Source organism: Rhynchophorus ferrugineus, unplaced genomic scaffold, assembly GCF_030347505.1.
Source record: "Rhynchophorus ferrugineus isolate W39M unplaced genomic scaffold, kcgeb_rfMv2 rfM5, whole genome shotgun sequence".
NCBI classification, from domain to species: domain Eukaryota; kingdom Metazoa; phylum Arthropoda; class Insecta; order Coleoptera; family Curculionidae; genus Rhynchophorus; species Rhynchophorus ferrugineus.
This window is the reverse complement of record NW_027472584.1, coordinates 26,751,522-26,773,655: the sequence shown is the minus strand read 5'-3', so window position 1 is coordinate 26,773,655 and position 22,134 is coordinate 26,751,522. Positions and strand designations below refer to the sequence as shown.

The following is a 22,134-nucleotide window of genomic DNA, read 5'->3' as shown; positions in this document are numbered from 1 at the left end:
AGTCGTGAAAATTTACGATTTTTGGCCATTTTCAAACTTTTTGCTGTCATTTTTAGTGAAATAACTGTAGGTTAATGAAATTTTCAGGGTTTATAAAGATTTTTATGCGGAATCGTATGGTAGTATAATAGTTTTTATAAAACCCATGGTTCCTAAGTTATACAATGAAAAGTGTATATTCAAAAAATGAGTGTATTACAGTTTTTGTCACATATCTTAGAAACTATAAATTTTAAAGCAATTTAATGTGGATTTTCGTTTCTTTCACCCCAAAATACATGTATATTGAGAGTTTTACCTTTATCCGAGAGATAAAAGAAAACTGACACTTTTTCCATATATATAGTCGTGAAAATTTACGATTTTTGGCCATTTTCAAACTTTTTGCTGTCATTTTTAGTGAAATAACTGTAGGTTAATGAAATTTTCAGGGTTTATAAAGATTTTTATGCGGAATCGGATGGTAGTATAATAGTTTTTAAAAAACCCATGGTTCCTAAGTTGTACAATGAAAAGTGTATATTCAAAAAATGAGTGTATTACAGTTTTTGTCACATATCTTAGAAACTATAAATTTTAAAGCAATTTAATGTGGATTTTCGTTTCTTTCACCCCAAAATACATGTATATTGAGAGTTTTACCTTTATCCGAGAGATAAAAGAAAACTGACACTTTTTCCATATATATAGTCGTGAAAATTTACGATTTTTGGCCATTTTCAAACTTTTTGCTGTCATTTTTAGTGAAATAACTGTAGGTTAATGAAATTTTCAGGGTTTATAAAGATTTTTATGCGGAATCGTATGGTAGTATAATAGTTTTTATAAAACCCATGGTTCCTAAGTTATACAATGAAAAGTGTATATTCAAAAAATGAGTGTATTACAGTTTTTGTCACATATCTTAGAAACTATAAATTTTAAAGCAATTTAATGTGGATTTTCGTTTCTTTCACCCCAAAATACATGTATATTGAGAGTTTTACCTTTATCCGAGAGATAAAAGAAAACTGACACTTTTTCCATATATATAGTCGTGAAAATTTACGATTTTTGGCCATTTTCAAACTTTTTGCTGTCATTTTTAGTGAAATAACTGTAGGTTAATGAAATTTTCAGGGTTTATAAAGATTTTTATGCGGAATCGGATGGTAGTATAATAGTTTTTAAAAAACCCATGGTTCCTAAGTTGTACAATGAAAAGTGTATATTCAAAAAATGAGTGTATTACAGTTTTTGTCACATATCTTAGAAACTATAAATTTTAAAGCAATTTAATGTGGATTTTTGGCTATTTTCAAACTTTTTACTGTCATTTCCTTTCAAATAATCGCAAGTCAATTAAAATTACAGGGATTTTATAGAATTTTTTTAGAATTTTACCTCAAAATTCATATATTTGGAGAATTTTTATTTTTATTCGAGAGTTTTTCTTGACAGATTTACGTCATAGAAATTTGTGATTCTGGCTCATCACTGGGTCTTACGCCTGAGCGCATAATTTGACGCCCTAGATATGACACTGTGTACGAGGCACACCTTCACTTACATATGCATATATTATAAAATACATATATATTATGAAATAAAACCGATAATGATTAAACGATATTTTCAAATAAAAAAAAATCGAAAAATATTGGACAACTTAAAAATATAATCAATCAGAAAAGTGTTTTAATTTTACAACCGTTCATAAACGAGGAGACTCTCATCTCGTATTTTTAGCAGCTAATAGAACCAAATTGTCGTTTTACTGTCACATCATTTAGTGAAATATTTTCCAACCCATCAATTTTAAAGACCACATTTTTATTTTTCTATTTTTTGAATCTACATAATTATGTATTGTATTTTTCATGTTGCTAAACATATCGACCCAAATTGCCGAATTATAAAATCTATTAAAAACGTTTATTGTTTTAAGCGGAATCAATGATAATAACGACAAAATTTCAGTTAATTGCTTCAGAAATATGCCAAAGAAAACATGTTGATTGTTTTATATATTATACCGGGTGTGTCGGAAAGTCATTGCCAGTTTAACAAATAGATATAGCTAGGAGCCTTAGGTATGCAATGTTATGATTTGACATAATATATCATTTTATTCCACTGACATCAAGCTTCAAAGCTCTACATGTTATATTTTGCAAAAGTAACATCATCATTGATTTATACGTCTTTGAAAATGTCAAGTTTCGTGCTTAAAAATCTGTATTTGCGGCATGTATTAATCGTTTGGTCGAAAGATGAGTGGCGTGATGTATTATAAACTGCTGAAACCTAACGAAACAGTTGAGAAATGATTACTCTTCGCCATACTCTTCAGACCTTGTTTCGTCCGACCTTCAATTTTTAGGACACGCACTTATAGATCAAGCACTTCACCGGTTTCGAAGAAGTTATAAAATAGCTCGATGAATGGTTTTGCTCGATGGACAAACAGTTTTTTTTTGGGATGGCATCCATAAATTGCCTGAAAGATGGGCAAGATGTATAGAATCAAATGGTCAATACTTGAATAGATACATTTTTCCATTTTATTGAAAATTATGTGTTTTTTTTGCGAAAAATGCCGTTAATAACTTTCTAGTACACCTGGTGATTATATGTAACGTTTTTTTTATATCTCCTAATAATTTTACTTCAACTGTGTTTACACATAACATTTATCAGGTCAACTCTTTTGAAAGATAATTGCATTTAATGTTTTGTAATAACTGTATAACGTTTTAATTGAATGTTACTCGATACGAAATTGATTTAGAAAAATAAATCTATCATCTCATAAACTACATAGTATGTTTGTATTTGTGTGTAAACTATATACACCATTATACATACGCTTTGTTTGATATTTTAATGAAGCATGGTGTAATATATATTTGCCTAGGCATGCATGTCACTTAGAAGGATCTTTGATCTTGGATTCGTCTCTAAGACTCACCTTCGAATGTAATTAGAGCTGATGCTGAGTTAATTTAGTCGACCAGTAGCGTTACAACGAAAAACTGGCTCTAATGTGCTTCGGCTATTTATCTTTAAGATTCATCGTATTTGCCATAGTAGTATACAAGGAAACTAGCAAAATAAAAAGTGATTATTTTCATACAGTTGTAATAACACAAACACACATATAAAAATATGAAACAAAACTAGTATATAAACTATAACAAGTCTTTTTTGTAATAATTTGCCGATGCTCATTAAAGTTTAAATCGATTACAATTAGATATTTACTGCTAGAAATTGATGAACATTTTAAGGCTTGACAACCTACTAGTTGACAATGATTCTTGTGTTTAAAGACATCATTATTCCTATTAATATGTTTTTTTCTGTTTATAATTTATACTAGAGTTATTACTTCTTAAAATGTTGAGGAGGCAGTAGTGAAAACAAAGATGTTCTTGCTTGTGTTTTGATCAGTAATATTTGTCGATAAAAAGTATGTAAGATAACAATAACAATATTTACTTTTGTTGTTTGATTGGAAGACATATTTCTCTGGTTATGGTTCCAACGATATAAAAGTGATCGTTTTGACGTCAGTGGCAGAGAAAGTTCGGGAAGACCAAAACATGTTGGACGAAAACCTAGCTTAAATTCAGAGAACTTTCAGACAAATAATTTCTGAATCCGCATTAAGATAGTGCATATGGTCCGATCAGCACGATATAATGTATTAAGATCTGTTAAAATTACATAAAACTGTGATTGCATATTCTTACCAAAGTAATTTTAACACATTGAACGAAGTATTATTGGAAAAAAGACCGGTAATAGCTAGTGACAGACGCAATAGGAATCACCCACTTGCATGACAACGCCAGTTCACAAGTTGCAAGAGTTTTAGTTGCCAGCTTACTCACCAGACATAGTGTCCCCTGATTGTCGTTTGTTCAGATAGATGCAGCATGCTTTGGATGCTACCTGATTTTGAAATGCTGAAGAAGTATATGCAAATATACATAACTGTAATAATTAAAAAGACACAGAAACCTACTCCATTAGCTGTACTCTCCAGACTTGCCTCCTTCTGACTACCATTCATTTTAAGACACCAAAAACTTCAATAGTTATAAAAGTCAATGTACAGGCTTATATATATATGTATTTATTAAAAACTAAATGTTTTTTTTATTGGAGAACTGCTACACATAATATATTAAAGCAATTAACTTTTCATTATTATTATATTTAAATATATTAACTCGTATGCATCTATTCAGTTTTTCTGCATTACATTATGCCAGTATATGGTATGGTAATAGCCGTATTCAGATTACAAAATAATGTAATTAATTCAAAGCGTTTGCAGATATAATCCTGTTTTAAATGTATTAAATTTGTGCAATTAATTATCAGTTTAGTAGACAAATAAATAATGACTAATTTAGTCGATATCAATGGCAATTGAAGCTTAACTATGAAACGGGATTTCGTCGCGTTTTTTTTTTTGTTATACGACACGTAAAAATGGGACAGTCATGGGTATAATGCGGATGACTGATTAACTAATGTGATGACAGCGTTGGCTGCAACTTTAATATGTTCTTAAACGGTCCAGTCAACATTGTTCTAGTCCTTTTGAAGCTCCTTCTCCCAAAGTGATAAACTTTATGGGCCACTTAGGGTGTAGATGTAATTCGAAGTTACGCTTGAGTTAACGCGTAAAGGACTTTAAAGGCGACTACTCTCCTTTAGACATTGAACATTGAAGGTGTCACTGTCTAATTCTCGCTCTTACTTCATATTCCTACTCTACCAACGGAGATATATATTTCCTTTGTGCCTCTAGGTAGAGAGAAAAACTAATATAACGTGTTTACTTCCATTGTTTTCATTGGAATGTGTAATTAGTTAAATCAATTAGCGATTAAACGGAAATATTTACCGGAAATTTTTCAATTTTAATTGAGACTATGGTCCCAAAGCGTTTAGCTTACGCTCAAACGCAAACCATGGCGACTCGTTATTCGTTTGTTATTCATCGATTACCTCCGCTTCTCTGATGATAAATTAATGCTGGTTAAAATCAGTAATGAGACAATAAAAAAAAAACACAAATTATAATCGATGTATTAATAGATTATGTATGTCGATTTGGTTGTTTCGAATGTAGACAAATATTTTATATACGATATGCTCTTAAACTAAACGATTTATTTAAAGACCGGTTATTTTTCGAATTAGTCGAATGGTATCAATCTCAGGATGATATATGTGAGATGACCCAAGATAATAAGGCAACATATATTGTATGTACGATATATTCTTAAAATAAATGAAGTATATTGATTTAAAGATCGGTTATTTTTCAAATGGATTGAGTGGTATCAGCCTCAGGATGATATGACATATGAGATGACCAAAGATAATAAAGCAGGATATATTGTATGTACGATATGTTCTTAAACTAAATGAAATATATTTATTTAAAGATCGTTTATTTTTCAAATTGGTTGAATGGTATCAGCCTCAGGATGATATGAGATGTGAGATGACCAAAGATAATAAGGCAGGATATATTGTGTGTACGATATGTTCTTAAACTAAATGAAATATATTTATTTAAAGATCGTTTATTTTTCAAATGGGTCGAATGGTATCAGCCTCAGGATGATATGAGATGTGAGATGACCAAAGATAATAAGGCAGGATATATTGTATGTACGATATGTTCTTAAACTAAATGAAATATATTTATTTAAAGAGCGTTTATTTTTCAAATTGGTCGAATGGTATCAACCTCAGGATGATATGAGATGTGAGATGACCAAAGATAATAAGGCAGGATATATTATATGTACGATATGTTTTTAAACTAAATGAAATATATTTATTTAAAGATCGTTTATTTTTCAAATTGTTCGAATGGTATCAGCCTCAGGATGATATGAGATGTGAGATGACCAAAGATAATAAGGCAGGATATATTGTGTGTACGATATGTTCTTAAACTAAATGAAATATATTTATTTAAAGATCGTTTATTTTTCAAATTGGTCGAATGGTATCAGCCTCAGGATGATATGAGATGTGAGATGACCAAAGATAATAAGGCAGGATATATTGTATGTACGATATGTTCTTAAACTAAACGAAATATATTTATTTAAAGATCGTTTATTTTTCAAATTGTTCGAATGGTATCAGCCTCAGGATGATATGAGATGTGAGATGACCAAAGATAATAAGGCAGGATATATTGTGTACGATATGTTCTTAAACTAAATGAAATATATTTATTTAAAGATCGTTTATTTTTCAAATTGGTCGAATGGTATCATCCGCAGGATGATATGAGATGTGAGATGACCAAAGATAATAAGGCAGGATATATTGTGTGTACGATATGTTCTTAAACTAAATGAAATATATTTATTTAAAGATCGTTTATTTTTCAAATTGGTCGAATGGTATCAGCCTCAGGATGATATGAGATGTGAGATGACCAAAGATAATAAGGCAGGATATATTGTGTGTACGATATGTTCTTAAACTAAATGAAATATATTTATTTAAAGATCGTTTATTTTTCAAATTGGTCGAATGGTATCATCCTCAGGATGATATGAGATGTGAGATGACCAAAGATAATAAGGCAGGATATATTGTGTGTACGATATGTTCTTAAACTAAATGAAATATATTTATTTAAAGATCGTTTATTTTTCAAATTGGTCGAATGGTATCAACCTCAGGATGATATGAGATGTGAGATGACCAAAGATAATAAGGCAGGATATATTGTGTGTACGATATGTTCTTAAACTAAATGAAATATATTTATTTAAAGATCGTTTATTTTTCAAATTGGTCGAATGGTATCAGCCTTAGGATGATATGATATGTGAGATGACCAAAGATAATAAGGCAGGATATATTGTGTGTACGATATGTTCTTAAACTAAATGAAATATATTTATTTAAAGATCGTTTATTTTTCAAATTGGTCGAATGGTATCAGCCTCAGGATGATATGATATGTGAGATGACCAAAGATAATAAGGCAGGATATATTGTATGTACGATATGTTCTTAAACTAAATGAAATATATTTATTTAAAGATCGATTATTTTTCAAATTAGTCGAATGGTATCGACCCCAGGATGATATTATATGTTAGATGACCATCGAAAATAAGGCAGGATATTTGGATTTCAAACGATTAGGAGCAACTCAGCCGGAAATGTCTAATTAGGTTTGACATAAACCACTCAACTGACAACTGCATGTTCATTTCAAAAGGCCGCTCAATATAATTTTACGATGCTTTTAGGCGCGCTGCATCTTCAGGGACTTGGAAATAAATAGCTGTTCGCAGTTTAAATTTAAGTATCACTATGTTACCATCCTAAAAAATGTTACAAATATTTCTCTACCGATCAAGTGACATACATTTTCGATGGAGATGGGTAAATTATTTAATGCCCATCAGTTTCTTGTTCATACACTGATTTTGTAGTGTACAATACAGTTGTAGCTGTGGACATAGATAGTAATCAATCCTCGATCATAGATTAATAAAACAAACATGGTATATAATTAATTATTGAAATATAAGAATCTAATAACGAAATACAGCGGGCTTGGTAGTCAGAGTGGTTAAAGCGGTAGTTCGAATCTTGTCGAGATATGTTTGGTGACTTTTTTATAGTTTCTAATTGTAATGTCACGCCAGTAAGCCAAGCTGGGTAAGACCGGATTTTTTCTGCGAGAGGGGTTAAGCAGTAGGTTCAGCCGAAGATAAACCCTTAGCTGGTAAAAAGGAGACTCCATGATGTAACCCAAACAAAAGGATAACAATAAAACATATATACATATTAGAAAAGCTACTTCAACTGATCTAATATCTTCCAGATAGATGTCATCCATATTCAGTTGTCTTCAGATACTTCAACGCCAGTTATATTGAGTATTTGGTGACCTTTTTAACTGTCCACAAGTTATTTTCAGTCACTAGATCCATGTTTATTAGATCAAGGTACTTGTGTTTGAGGTTTTGAAGTTTTGAGGTTCCCAAGATAAAATTAAGATGTATCAATAATCCAAGAGCCAGCAGTCCTAATTTATAAACGATGAAAACGAAGATCCAACTGAAAGAATTGCTTTACTACCCACCATATAGTCCAGACCTGACCCGCAGTAACCATAGGCTGTTTACAGATTTCAAAAGAATGCTTCATAAAAGAGTAAAGTCATTCTAGGAACGGCACAAAAAATTAGATAACCTTCACTTATTATGAGAAATGAGTTAAATTGACAGCTGACAGAATTTACCCAAAATTAATTTTAAATTGGATAAAATTTTTTTTAAATATGAAACACGTGCCTTATTTTTCACGCCTAGTAAATGAAAATAATCTATTTAATAAGGCTACTATGTATTTTATAGTTTCAGAATGAAGTGTAATATAGTTAAAGCTGTCAAAACACTACATATGTTGTATAGATCTATTAATGAGTCATCTCGCGTTTGTGTTCCTTTGACTGAAATGTCTTTTAAGTGGTTCTATGCACGCACTAAAAATCCTCGTTTCCTTTGAAATAAGAAAATAATTACCGACTATTTATTTAGCTGCTTTAATTAATATTTTTATATGTTTTTTTTTTTCATGAAGTTACACATGTGCCGTGCCTAATATTGTTGTAACAGTTACGTATTCTATATTAAATTAACGAAAATTAGTCTTACGTGTAGTATCTTAATGTATATTATGTCGAATGACATTTAACTATTCTCCAAAGCTATGTAGTGGAAATTGAGACCTGAAATTTGATTAAATATTAACCAGCTGACCGTATAAATAATAAATAAAGTGCCTTGTTAACCAACATGGTTGTTTCCTAACAACAACACTACTTAATGCTTGAATATTGTAGCGATGTAAACATTTCAACTGTGCCACCAAATAAATAATTGTGTTAGGCTTTGATAAAGTAACGTACCACATTGGATTAGTTTAGCATACTAAACGACAAATAATTTATAATATTCAGGTGTATCCAAAATCGCTATTTATGTTAACTCGGGCGGATGCCATTCCTGTGGACATAAATTAAAATTGATTTTGATGCTACATAATATATTTTGGATATGGTTAATGATAGATACCAATATCGTCGATAATAAAAGGGAACCACATAATTTCAATTTTTCCCTTCGCTGTTTGTGGACATTTGAATTTATTCATTAATGTGGCATACCTCAGATTATTTCATCCCAAATATGAAACAATATTTTGTGGATATCAATCAATTAATTAATTAATTTTTGTATGATTTTAAATATATCGAAAATAAAGTTTCAGGCTTCATAACCACAGTTAGAGGCGTCATCAAGCAATCTCATTGGTTGAACCCATCAAATCAAGCCAGATTTTTCCTTTAATACAATAATATTCTTGATATTTTAATCAATTAACTCAGATACCTTTTCCAGTTGTTACTTTCTCTCACGCCTCCGTTCTTCCATCTCTTAACATATTGTTGGTTAGTCTCTCGATCTTATCGAGATTTTTTAATGGCCATTTAAAATTAAGTATCAAAACTTTATCTCTGCCCTAAAGAACTATCGAACTCTTTTTTCTGGATTCTCTACCCTGTTTAAGAAAAAAGTTTGTATCGAAAATTAGATCTGTCTGCAAATATCGGTATATTTTGCAATATCTAATTTGCCACTGAGAGCTTGCTACTGTCATTTACTATCGATATTAAAAAAAAAATATCGAAGAATATTGGCTAAAAAATATTAGCTAAAAATATCTATATTTTATCGGTATCCCTACTCTAAATATCTGTATGTTCAAGTTTCGATCCCCACTCCTCTTGGGTATTCATATTGAAATAAATTATGGGTGTTGATTATGAGTCAGTTATGGTCATTGGATGCCATGGAATTCGGTCTATTCGAAGTTTTTTTGTACATACGTCATCAAGATGTTTAATGTATTGCCTGCCGTAATTTGAAAATTCGTTTCAGAATCAGACAATATTTTCCTATTCATTTTATTCTAGTTAAAAAGAGACACAATGCTGCCTGAGTGGTTCGAACATGTAAGCGAATGAGCCTGTCAAAGTCGTCCGGTTGTCATTTTCCTTATCGTATTTTTCACTCTTGCCTTAAGACAATTACAAATGTTAAACAATCACAAACATAAATTTACGACCATTCCACAACAGGCTTCGAACCCGCAACTATCGCAACAATAGGAAGACCGTTCTGTTGCCTTTACCACTGCGCCAACCAAGCCGGCTTGATATTATCTTAAACTATATTATTTTTATATTATTTATACACTTTTACAATCTTCTGTGTAATTTACAAAACCCATCTATTAGTTACTAAGTATCACAGTATCGTTATATTAAATATCCTATGAAAAATAAATATATAAAAAATAAAATATTTGTATATTCATAATTTTAACCTTAAAAAAAACGTATCAAAGAATAACATGTAAATAATTAAAATCTACGCCAATGCTGTTGAAGAATTTTCGACAAAGACTTTTTGAATAGCATTTTTATGAGTGTATAAATCGAGGAGTTGATAGTAATATTAAGCGCGGATTCACGAGGGTTTTAAATAAATGACAGACAGGGTAAATTTGAGGGTTTATGCTGGAGCTGCACGAGCCAGACTTTGTTTAATTCAATGAGCTCGAATATTTTAGAGCCAGCAATCCTGTCAACACTAATTGGCGTGTTAGATTTTCATTAACTGTATCAACATAATATTACAAACAATTTAGAACATAGTATTATGTACTTTACATACCTAAGTATCGTTATTTCGTTGCTAAATACAATTAATTTTATTAATAAACAGCTTAGACGATATTAAACATTTAAATTAATTTTTTATTTTGACATTAAATACCATTTTTCTTTTAAATTCTCCAATGTCTCGTTGGTTTATTTTGTCAGAATTTGACGGATCAAGTCAGAACTAAGTTTTCTCTAATTGTAAGAACTCGTTGTTAACCTCTCACTCTAGAGTTTCATGGGAGAGGGATGGAAAATAACGTTATGCTTGTTAAGCGACTGTTTCTTCGCCAAACTCTTTTTTTTATCGGTTTTATTTGTTAATATCGGTTTATGGATTTCGTATAACTGAAATATTTTTAAACAATTTCACGTAATTTCCAGTTGAATATCAGAAAAAAAATTTTTATCCAACAACAGTTTCCAATCAAATTTTTCTCCGGGTTTAATTACCGTTTTTCAAATTCAGTTTTGCAAAGGTGAGAAGTTAAATTAATACACGCAATTCTGTTTAATTAGTTTTAAAATTTAATTTGATCGTGCCGTTATAATATGTTTTATACACAATTCAATTGGCAAGCATAAAATTTAATCATTGCTCAAACACTATATATTAATTTACGAGGTAATAAGTTAATTTTATTAATATTTTATTACCAAATATAAATATTGTGTTTTATATTCGTATTAAAAACGAACATTATTGTGAACCTAATGCATTTATTTTGTACAATTTGTGTAACAAAACGTACTTGTTTATAATTTCTCATTTATTTTAAATGACGAGAGAAAAACGATACATATTAACTCATATAAATGTTGCTTTTGTAAAGCTCGGAGAATATCGCTCGAGGTTATTCCACCAAATCCTTAGATGTTTTCAAACATTATACAAAATGACACAATAATCATCTCAAATTTACAGGAGCACTGAATGGGGACTTGAACAATCTGAAAAATAATTATACGAAATGTTCTTGTTTGACCATTTAGGATATAAATAGAATAAATCGTTTTTATCTATTTTATGTTGAGTTTTATAAAATATTTTGAGTATTTTTCTTAATAGGCGATATGATATGATTATTGTAAATGTTGTTATGTTGCCGACGATGATTACTGGAACGGCAGAGGTAATTTTTTTTGGCGTTAACTGCAAGAAAAAAATGGATTTAATTTAGCACGATCGAAGTGTAATGGTTTTCGCAATTACTGGTAGTCAGCGCGGACTAACTGGGCGTAATGGATATGAATAGAGATATGCGTTCGGTACAATTAGAATTAGCAGAAACGCTTTAGCTGATATTACAATGGGTATTGATCGCTTAGGCTGTAGTGGCACTGAGATCGAGAACTGACATTTGTGATTTGTTGTCAATAATTTTCGCTTCTCTAGATAGGCGTGGTTCCATTATAACCACACCAAAAGCACATTTCCATTATATTATATATTGGAACAGGGAAAAAGTTCGTAGCGTTTATTTTAAATTAAAATTCAACTAGTTTTTTTTGTGTGAAAATTAATTTACTCAAACCTAATTTGCTCCATTAGTTAAAACGAATTCGAATATGCTCGCTAATCAGTAAATGTGCGACATGATAGTGAAGTTCGTAGACTAAAACTTTTAACAGCATTCGATCTGCTTATAGATCATATATATACTTTAGAATAACATTAACAACAGGACTAACTAATTAAGATAATATTTTACACAGGAAATGACTTAATGATGTGATTTTCTACATATCATCTATATAATACAATCATAATAAGTGTTTATTGCCCACTGGGCAGTTTGATAAAAAGTTATCGATATTGTTTCAAGAATACAAAAATTTTTCATTGATTAAAAAGCTGAATCAAGTAATTTTATCAGGCCTTTTTTAAAAACAGTTTAATTTGATAAAGATAATTCTGCAAATATCGGTTGAGTGACAGTCAGGTGCATCTTGAACTTTTCTATACATCCAGTATATCATATATAGAATGATTTTTAAGATATTGTAATTTTTGTTTCTAAAGACTATTTGTTTTATTCGTCAGTATTGTCAACAATAAAACATCGTTTAACACAAAAAAATAATTATACAGTTAAGAGGAATGATAACTTTAAAATACGTACAAATACAAAAGAGATTGAAAAACTATTCCCCCGCGTATTTTTCTTTGGCGAATAGTATGTGGAAATATAGTATAACTACACGTGTAAGCAGTAAATGTTCACTGTATATCCCAATATCTTATTTTATGGCGATTCCTCGAGAAGTTTCAGGAAGTAAAACTGTACACAGTTAACATCTCCACAAACGTCTAAATCCTCCAGAGTAACTTTAAAAGCTCGAGTCACATTAGTGCTGTCATCTTCTTGGAAAACCATTATTGTAAAGAATTCAGTTTGCCATAAAATATATAAAACGGTCATCTCCAAATATTTCTACGAATTACCCTCTTTGTAAATCTTGATTTTAGTTTTGAGTCGGTAATGTTTACCACAATTACATTGGCGAATCGCTGAATATTTAAAATAAATGAATAAATCAATATGAAGCTTGGATAAATAAAGTACTTTTAATATTTAACCCTGATAATAGTAGCACGTACTTAAATATTGATTGCCTTGATGTATTACAAAATTCAGTTTATATTACAGGACTCAGAACCAGCTTTCCAAATAATAAATTATATTGAAACAAACATCAAGGATCTCCATTTAGTGACACTAGCTTGTTCAATAAGACATTCATTCGACATGAGAACACAAAAATTGAGACATAAATATGCAAACAAATAAATTATTTATAAATAAAATACAAGGAAATGCAATAAATAGATATGAATTTATTTTTATAAAATAAAAATAGAAATAGAGACATAAGCAATGTAATAAATGCAATATGATTGCCCCTTCTTATCTATCGTAATCATGACCAATTATACTATAAAGCTTTCTGAATCCTCATACTATAAATTTCAAAATATTACCCAACTGTACAAGGTGATTATCTAAGGGTTTTACTAATTTTTCACTGCACTTCAAATTAAATTAGTTAAAATAGAATCTGAATTGAATCAAATATTTAGTTCAGTCAACCAACAAGTTTAATATATTTAGAGTTACTATAAAAAATGTTTTTTTTGCTTATTAGCATGTAAGCTTTATTTTACAGAATTCCTCGAACTTGAGAATATATTAAATTACACTTCTACGCTTCTCAGAATTAATATTTATCTATTTCATATGTATTTAATTTTGTCGATTTCGTTAAACAACAAAACAAAAATGCATTTAATCATTTATTAGAGTTAACGTTAAAGCTTTTTCGATATCACAATGTATCCATATGCGATAAATTAAGCGATATAAAATTTAATTTTATTAATTGATAATAAAAAGCGGCGTTTTATTTAAAATTAATGAATAAATATCGGAATTTGTTTCTATAAAATCGAATCGTTTCCATTTTGATGTTACTCATACTGCTACTTTAATTCCTGTTCGTTTAATTTAACTTAACCAAATACAGAATCAACATATAACTCACTGATTTCTACACTATGAAACTAAACAGTTTCATAGTGTAATTAAAATTAATTATTATTGGTATTAATTATCTGAAAATGTATAGGACAAAATATACTTAATAAAAATTGATTTTCTTCAAATTAGTCAATAATATCAATAATAATTTCTTTCCGGGTAAATACTATCCTGATATAATCAATATTCATAAAGGTATTCATAGTATATTGGGCAATATTTCGAATACGCAATTTTTATAAACGCATTCCTCGTGGGGAGAACTGATCTCGACGTTTTATTCGACCAAATTTAGAATATAATTAAAAACGCGGAAATTAAATGATTACTTTTACATAAAATGCATATTAATATCAGTCATTATTTAAACATATACCGCCACTTCTGCATATTTGAATATTTACTTAATAGACCATAATATACAGACCGAAAAATTTACATAATTAATTATTCGGTCCGTTTTTACTGCTAGAATTCTAATGCATTACTATATTGTAAATGTTTGTTTTAAATTTATAACAATGCAAAATTAATTATCATTATTAAATTAATTTCGAACAGTCCTTATCATAAAAAGCAAATGTTTTAAATGGGATTTACTCTTGACATTTTAATATGGTAAATTGTTATTTTCGATTTATTCCTCTATTATATTTTGTTAAATATTATTGATATCAAATATGTTCTCACATTTCGCATATGTGATTATTACTAAATTAAAATAATCTACCTATAATTTCCTGTTAATATTTCATTGGAATTTCGACGATATCATTTACAACACCTTTTAATGACTGCAATATATATCAGCCATTAATATGCGTTATAATGTCTTAAATAAAACAGTATTATCCATATTAAATAAAACAAAAGTAAGTGTTCTTTTTATACTGATTGAGTCCACATAATCAATCACTCCGCATCACATCAAAACCCAATTAAAAGCCAAAGCGAATAGGGTGCAATCAGGGCCTGTACATCAGCATCGTTTAGCTAAATGCTCGATTTGGATCTCGTGAGCGAGACAAGGATGGTTTCTGTAATTTATTGAGCGATATATCGTGCACTCTGGCGGCCAAACGAGTAACTGCGTTGACACAATACTAACAGACCACTTAGTAAGCTATGTATCATCATCGCCGAATAGCGGAACGTTTGTTTCCCTTCCTCCATGAGAGACGGAAAACTAAGGGAATTTTCGCACCACCAAATAGACATACCACTTTCGAATTTAACGTTTAATGCTAATATTTGGTTGTATCTTACGAAAATAGCGGGGTTAAAATTATACTATATTAAATCAATGAATTAGTTATTAGATAAATATAATATATTAGATAAAATTTTTGTTAAACATTAATACTCTATTTTACTACATGATATTAAATAAAAATTTAAATAATTTCATTCAGCGAGGCATTTGATAGATCCAAAGATGAAATATGATATGGATATGATCAGTTGTAGCAGTAAACAGGTAAGGCTGAATATTTTCTGGTATAAATCTCTTCTTAGTGACAACATTAAAACAACAATGTCATTTTGTTTTGTTTTTTTGGGCCTGATTTACCAGCTGAAAATGTTTCCTTGCTGATATTAACTCAATTTATTAGAGTGGATTTTCCGTGAAGGCGTTTTATTTGGGGTATAAGAATCTTTGGCGGCTTGAACGCCTCTGATAGGGATCTTACGTGAAAATTGTTGGAGAGAGCTGAGGTTGCATAGAATTTCTTGTTTAAGGACAAAACAAACCGTCTTATTTCTGGTTTGTCACTTTCCCGATGAATTTGGGTATTTCTGACAAACCATGGCGCATTCAGAGTTTGCCTGAGAAGTTTATTTTGCATTTCCTGCAGCTCTTCCACTAGTTACGGCCTGACAAACCGATACCAAGTGTTATATCTGTATAACATAACGGGTCTGATAAGCAGCTTGTAAAGAAAAACTTTAAACATCGGAAACAATTTATTTTTTCTGCAGATGAGAGGGTTAAGCACTGGCGACACCGTAGCCCTTTCGCTTCGGCGGTACATATACTAAAATTGGAAGGAGTAGGCGCAGGTCCTCTAGAATAGAAACTTACAAGCTTCATAAACATTCATCCATACTATCGGCAAAATTAACAGACTCTACAGATTGTACTGGAGGTTGAGTCCGGCGATTAGTTGATTTCTACTGATTCTCTGAGCTCTATCCTGGCAATTGAAAATGCAACTTTTAGACACCCTATTATCGCTCAAATCTATAACATCTATCACAATCTTGTCGAACGGAAAAGTAGAATATCAATTGTTTGAAAAAAAACCTAATATGTTCTTTTAGAGAAGAAAAAACATTTTGCATCAAATATAAATACGACAAATTTTAGTACTTGAAAAAACTTATTGAACCGTTTACTATATTTAATTTTATAATAAGGTTAAAAGGATATTAAATTATTATCGAGCACATAATAAAAACACTCCCTGAAAATAAAGGAAAGTATATCGTAAAAAAATCGTGTTCGAGAAAGCTATGCAAAAAGTCACCTTAGCAGGAATCTCCTGCCCGAGATTTAATTAATGTACAATTTAGCCGGCCTCTAAATGTTCGCTCGTTTCGCACGTATAAAATGTATTAAATTTAGATAAATCATTCTTTGGTTGCCTTAAATAAGCGATTCGATTTCTGCTCAATATCTAAATTAAAAAGGCCTAAAGGAACCTTAAAAAATGGCATTATTCTCGGATTGCAACTGGCATTAACATCTCATCTATCACCTTAAATGTTTCATGATATAGTCGGTGAGTATAAACGAATTTTCTTTGTGATATATGCGTGTTCATATATTGGAAATGATGTATTTCATTTGATTAATATGTATTTCACATTGTTATGTTGTTTGGGTACATTTAAAATAGGGAAACTCAACAGTGTATGTATGTGATTCATGAGCAAACGCTAAATATTTTTATGGTCAAACTAAAGGAAAGTAGTGCACCTCGGGAGTTGCTCAACATACATTTATGGGCTATATAAATCGTTTTCGATAAATTACTGCCAATAAAAGTGAAATGTATTAGCGGTAATCATTTAAATAGTATTATTAGTTACTCTTTAGTTTTAACTAGTTAGTTTACTTAATAATGCAAAAGAATTGTTTTATAAGATAGGTCGAGGAAGAATCCAGCAAATATAAGGGTTGAGATTAGTCCTCCCAATAAATAGATTTACTAACCGATTAAAGTAACATTTCATATTGTACGGGAGCAATTCCCCAGTCAGGTCCTGACATTGGCAGCCAGTTTATAGCTTTACTGTAGCACTGTTATCTCGCGTTATGCATCGCTTGCATTATTCGCAGCGTTTAGCTATTGATTTGAGGACTCGTGCGAACAATTCCCTCTATTTATCTTAATGATGATTTACCCGACTGAATTCTAGTCCAAATTTAATCTTCATTTATCATTCGAGCCGAACAATTAGACAAAATCGAGTGGTTATGGCAATATCGATTATTGTTTATAAATCGCGGAGTACAATTTAAATATAACGCCACCATTAAATAGCTCCTTTACAAGAATTTTAATTATTGTTGATATTAAATTAAACACACAAATATGCCTCAAGCGGACCCTCAACAATTTTAATAGCCCCAATCTAACACGGTCTAAAATTTAAATGAGTTAGAACCCTCTTGACAAGGTAGAAATACAGCACTGCAAAAACGTTTACCAAACAGGGCCGTACTCAATTTTATTGTGCTTAATCCTTACACAATTTTAATCATTCTATAATGTTTTTTTTTTGTTTATGTAACAATATTTTAATTACTTTTCATTATGAATTATATAATTGGCTCTATAAATTAGTTTTAAAGGATTTTTTTAACATCATTTTAGTTTACACTGTTCAAATATTTTTTTAATTTATATTAATACAAATATATGTATATTAACGCGGTTTTATTAGCGCGATTGTTAGTCTCTATTTTATTCAAAGTATTGTTCATCGATAAACGGTATTTTTGCCACCTTTCGGGCACTATACGGATTGTATCCCAAAAAAATTGCGTATATTTTGAGGCGATTCACGAATCCACCCATTTTTTAGTGTCTTCATAAGAAGTGAAACGCTGCTCAGACAGATCCCGACTCATATGTCTGAACAAGTAGTAATCAGAAGGAGCAAGGTCTGGAGAGTACCGCGGGTGGGGTGACACATCTCATTTTAGTGACTCCAAAAATATTTTTACTGGTTTTACAACGTATGGTCAAGCGTTGCTGTGCCGAAGAATAACAATTTTGTGTCTTAACTCGTATTCCGGCTGTTTTTCGCGCAGTGATAGGTCCAAACGCGTCATTTCTAGTAGGTACCGATCCCCATTGATGGTTTCATCAAATAATTCCTTCAAATCGTAGTCGTTTGGCTATCCAGAACGCTCTTTGTCTTCGGCGTCAAAATCATCACTTTTGAAACATCTAAACATGCTGAAATCGATGGTAGATGCTTGCCGTAAGCTTCACACAGCCTTCAACCGCCTTTTTCTTTAAATTGAAGTAAATAGTAAGACTTCCCGTAAATGCGATTTACTCGGTACAAATTCAGACATTTTCAACGCACTGAAAAAAATTGTTGTTCACATTTCGACGAAATGATACACACTGACACATAATATTTATTGCAACCGGAAATAATTTTATTATCAAAATGAACGACAGCAAAAAAATGTTGAGATTCACTGGTCTGAAATAATATATATATTTCCCATCTGTTTCAAATCAATAAAAATTACTATAACACTAATTATAATAATTTTACTTTTAAATTTAATTGTAATTTTAATTTTAATTAATAGTAATTGATTTTTCCTAGTAGTAATCAAAATCAATAATTGTATAACATTAGTAACAATAATGTGTTTTAAACAATGAAATTGTAAAGTTTAGTAATGTTTTAAACAATAAATTAGGGGTAGGAAAAGTTCATTCTGATGTTGATGCGAGAGAAATTGAACTCCGACGATATATAAAAGGGATCAATTAAGTGGGTGAAGTACAGACCTGCCACCCCTTGATGTGCTATTGATCAATTACAACCCCGCTACCCGTTTAATGCTTCTGTCGTGCTAATTATAATACCAACCTATTATCTACTGTTACAACATGTGGATATAACTCGTTGTTGTCTTAATTTCTTATATTTATTTGCTAATTATGCTAAAAGGCCGTAGACAATTACTAAGCGACGTGTTTCGAGGCGTTTATTATTTCTTTTTTTATTATTCGGAATGCATTCGGAATAGTAATTTGATTGTGGAAATAAAACTGCAATCGATTCAGTAACCAACAATTTGGGAGAATATGATTTATGCAAATAAAATTCTTCCGAGACGAGGATAGGAAATCATACCCTCTAATACGAGTTTCTATAGCTTTAGGCTACTACACTAGACATATTCCATGTGAGCTATTCAGGTTTAAATTATAATTGTAAAATCAAGATATTCCTCTAAATTCCCCTGTAGGTCATTCATAATTTTATTGCTTCATTGGAACATAATTGAAATCCAATAAATTATCCGGGATTAATATATATATATATATATATATATATATATATATATATATATATATATATATATATATATATATCAAACATACAGATGTGGGAAAGAGGGTGAAAAATTATTTCAATTATAAATTTAATATGTGCTTCTAGTAAAATAAATTGGGATAAAAAGATTCAATTTAGTTACAGGCACTGAAGCTTTTCGCGCATTGCAATAATAGGTATTTAATTAAAATTTAATTAACGATAACTCGTACGTTTATTTACTGAATACAAGTAGAATTTCATTTTCAGTCATAACCTGTTAAGTAGATCATATGCCAAAGGTTATTGAGCTTAAAATGTTTTTATAATAAATAAAATTCTTTTATCTGATTATTAGCCGCATTATGATATATAAAACGTTATTATACTATTAATTAATATTAATATTATGTGTTTTAGGTTAAAATTTGGTTTCAAAATCGTAGGACCAAGTGGAAAAAAATCGATAACATATCAAATGCTGAAGCAGCCGAGCACAAGAACAGCGGACTGAAATGCGACGATGGCCGAAGTAATAGGAATTATCAGAGAACTGGCGGCCACAGTCACAGTCAAAGTTCCAACTCCAGCATAGAAAGTGATTCGAAGAGCTCAGCTACGTCAACGGCGATAGTGGAGCCATCTTCGCAACAATCGTTCAAAGATATTTTACAAAACCATTCTCAAGTAATCGCTTCCACATCTACTCCCTTGATAACATCAACCACCGAAGAACATTTCCAGACCCAAATAGACAATGCCAAAGATGTGCTTTTAAACTTGAGTTTCGACGCAAAAGAAACAGTTGTTTAATTATTTCTCATTCATTAAATATAAGCCTGTTTTAGTTATCTCCGACTGGTTTATAATTATTTTTGATATTTTTTAAAAGAAAATAAATAGGAATATCCAAAAAATTGCTGTGAATAAAATAAATAAATGTGCTTAAACATAATTGTACTAATACGAAATAAATGGCATATTTATTGTAAATAGTTAATTAGTATTAAGTTTATCAAATCCTGGGAAGATTGTACAATGATAATATATATAAACATATATGAATCGTCGTAAATTTTTTCATATATTTGATTGTATTTATATGCGAAGAATGATCACGCCAGACGTGTAGATCGATCCTTGCAATATTTAAGATTTTAACTAAAAACAGGGTGTAGTTAGAAAACTTTTTAGTATTTAATTAGTTGTTATTTTATATAAAATAAATATAAGCTCAATTTCGGCAATATCATTATGAAATAATAACTAATTCTTATTATTTTTCATTGCCATTTATTTTGTTTTATTTTTTCGCGATATTTTACAAGGATTCTATTGTTATAGATTATTGCAGATCCCTTGAATACGTACGTTGAAAATTAAATTAGTTCTCTTAACGAACACTAAAGTACAATTTAGTTGGTTGCACATTTTAAAACTAGAAAGCTATTTTTAATAAACTAGAATCCAAACGTATACATTTAGAATTTTACGGTATGATTAACGATTTGTCAAATGAATTTGGACTATTAACACAAATAGATCGATACGACGATACAGACTATTATAAAATAAAAATTTAGAATTGTCCCGATGTTCTAAATTTCCACCACGATATTAAAATGTTTATTTTCAATGTATACGGGTACTTAATTTTGTCAGCCCTACTTTGTGGTTTAAGTTGTAGTTTTAAATGAAATTCCTATTATGCTTCACTAAATAGACAATATCGTGGTAGTGATGTTATTCTAAAAGTTTTGTTATTTTTTTACATTTTAAACAGTATTTTATATTACTATTGTATTAAGTGTTAATGTGTATTATGAATAAAAATATTTGTTTCTCATTAAGGTCTTTCAATACTCAATAGTTTTCTCACGCAAATATGCTACAAATCCATAAATATTTCCGGAAATTAGTAAAACATTAATTCATATTACATTTTTTATATAAATATCCTCTGTTGACAGAATTCCATACTATGTATTTACAAAAAATAAATATCTGTAAAATTTACGGGGCGCTACCTATCAATAGTATTGTGAAGTACCTTCGATTTCGTTTACAGTTTTCGATCCGCCATTCTCGAATAGTAAAGACATTCCACGATAGATGCCGCCAACACCGCAAATATTAAAAGGAAACTTTTAAACCCCATAAGGTATAATAAAATCCAACGAAATACATAAAATATTGAAATAAAATAAAATTCTGTGGAATTACTTTTAAAATAAAGTTTATAGT

The 22,134-nt window shown here is 30.2% G+C and overlaps 1 protein-coding gene across 1 annotated transcript in view; it reads left to right on the top strand.

Moving 5' to 3' along the window:
- LOC143197792 (uncharacterized) overlaps positions 1–21,733 on the top strand; it is a 40,021-nt gene extending 18,288 nt beyond the window's left edge. The window contains exon 5 of the mRNA XM_076406542.1: positions 20,311–21,733. Within this exon, the coding sequence (XP_076262657.1) occupies positions 20,311–20,703 (393 nt within the window). The 3' untranslated portion in view covers positions 20,704–21,733. The remainder of the gene's footprint in view (positions 1–20,310) is intronic.
- The last annotated feature ends 401 nt before the right edge of the window (positions 21,734–22,134 follow it).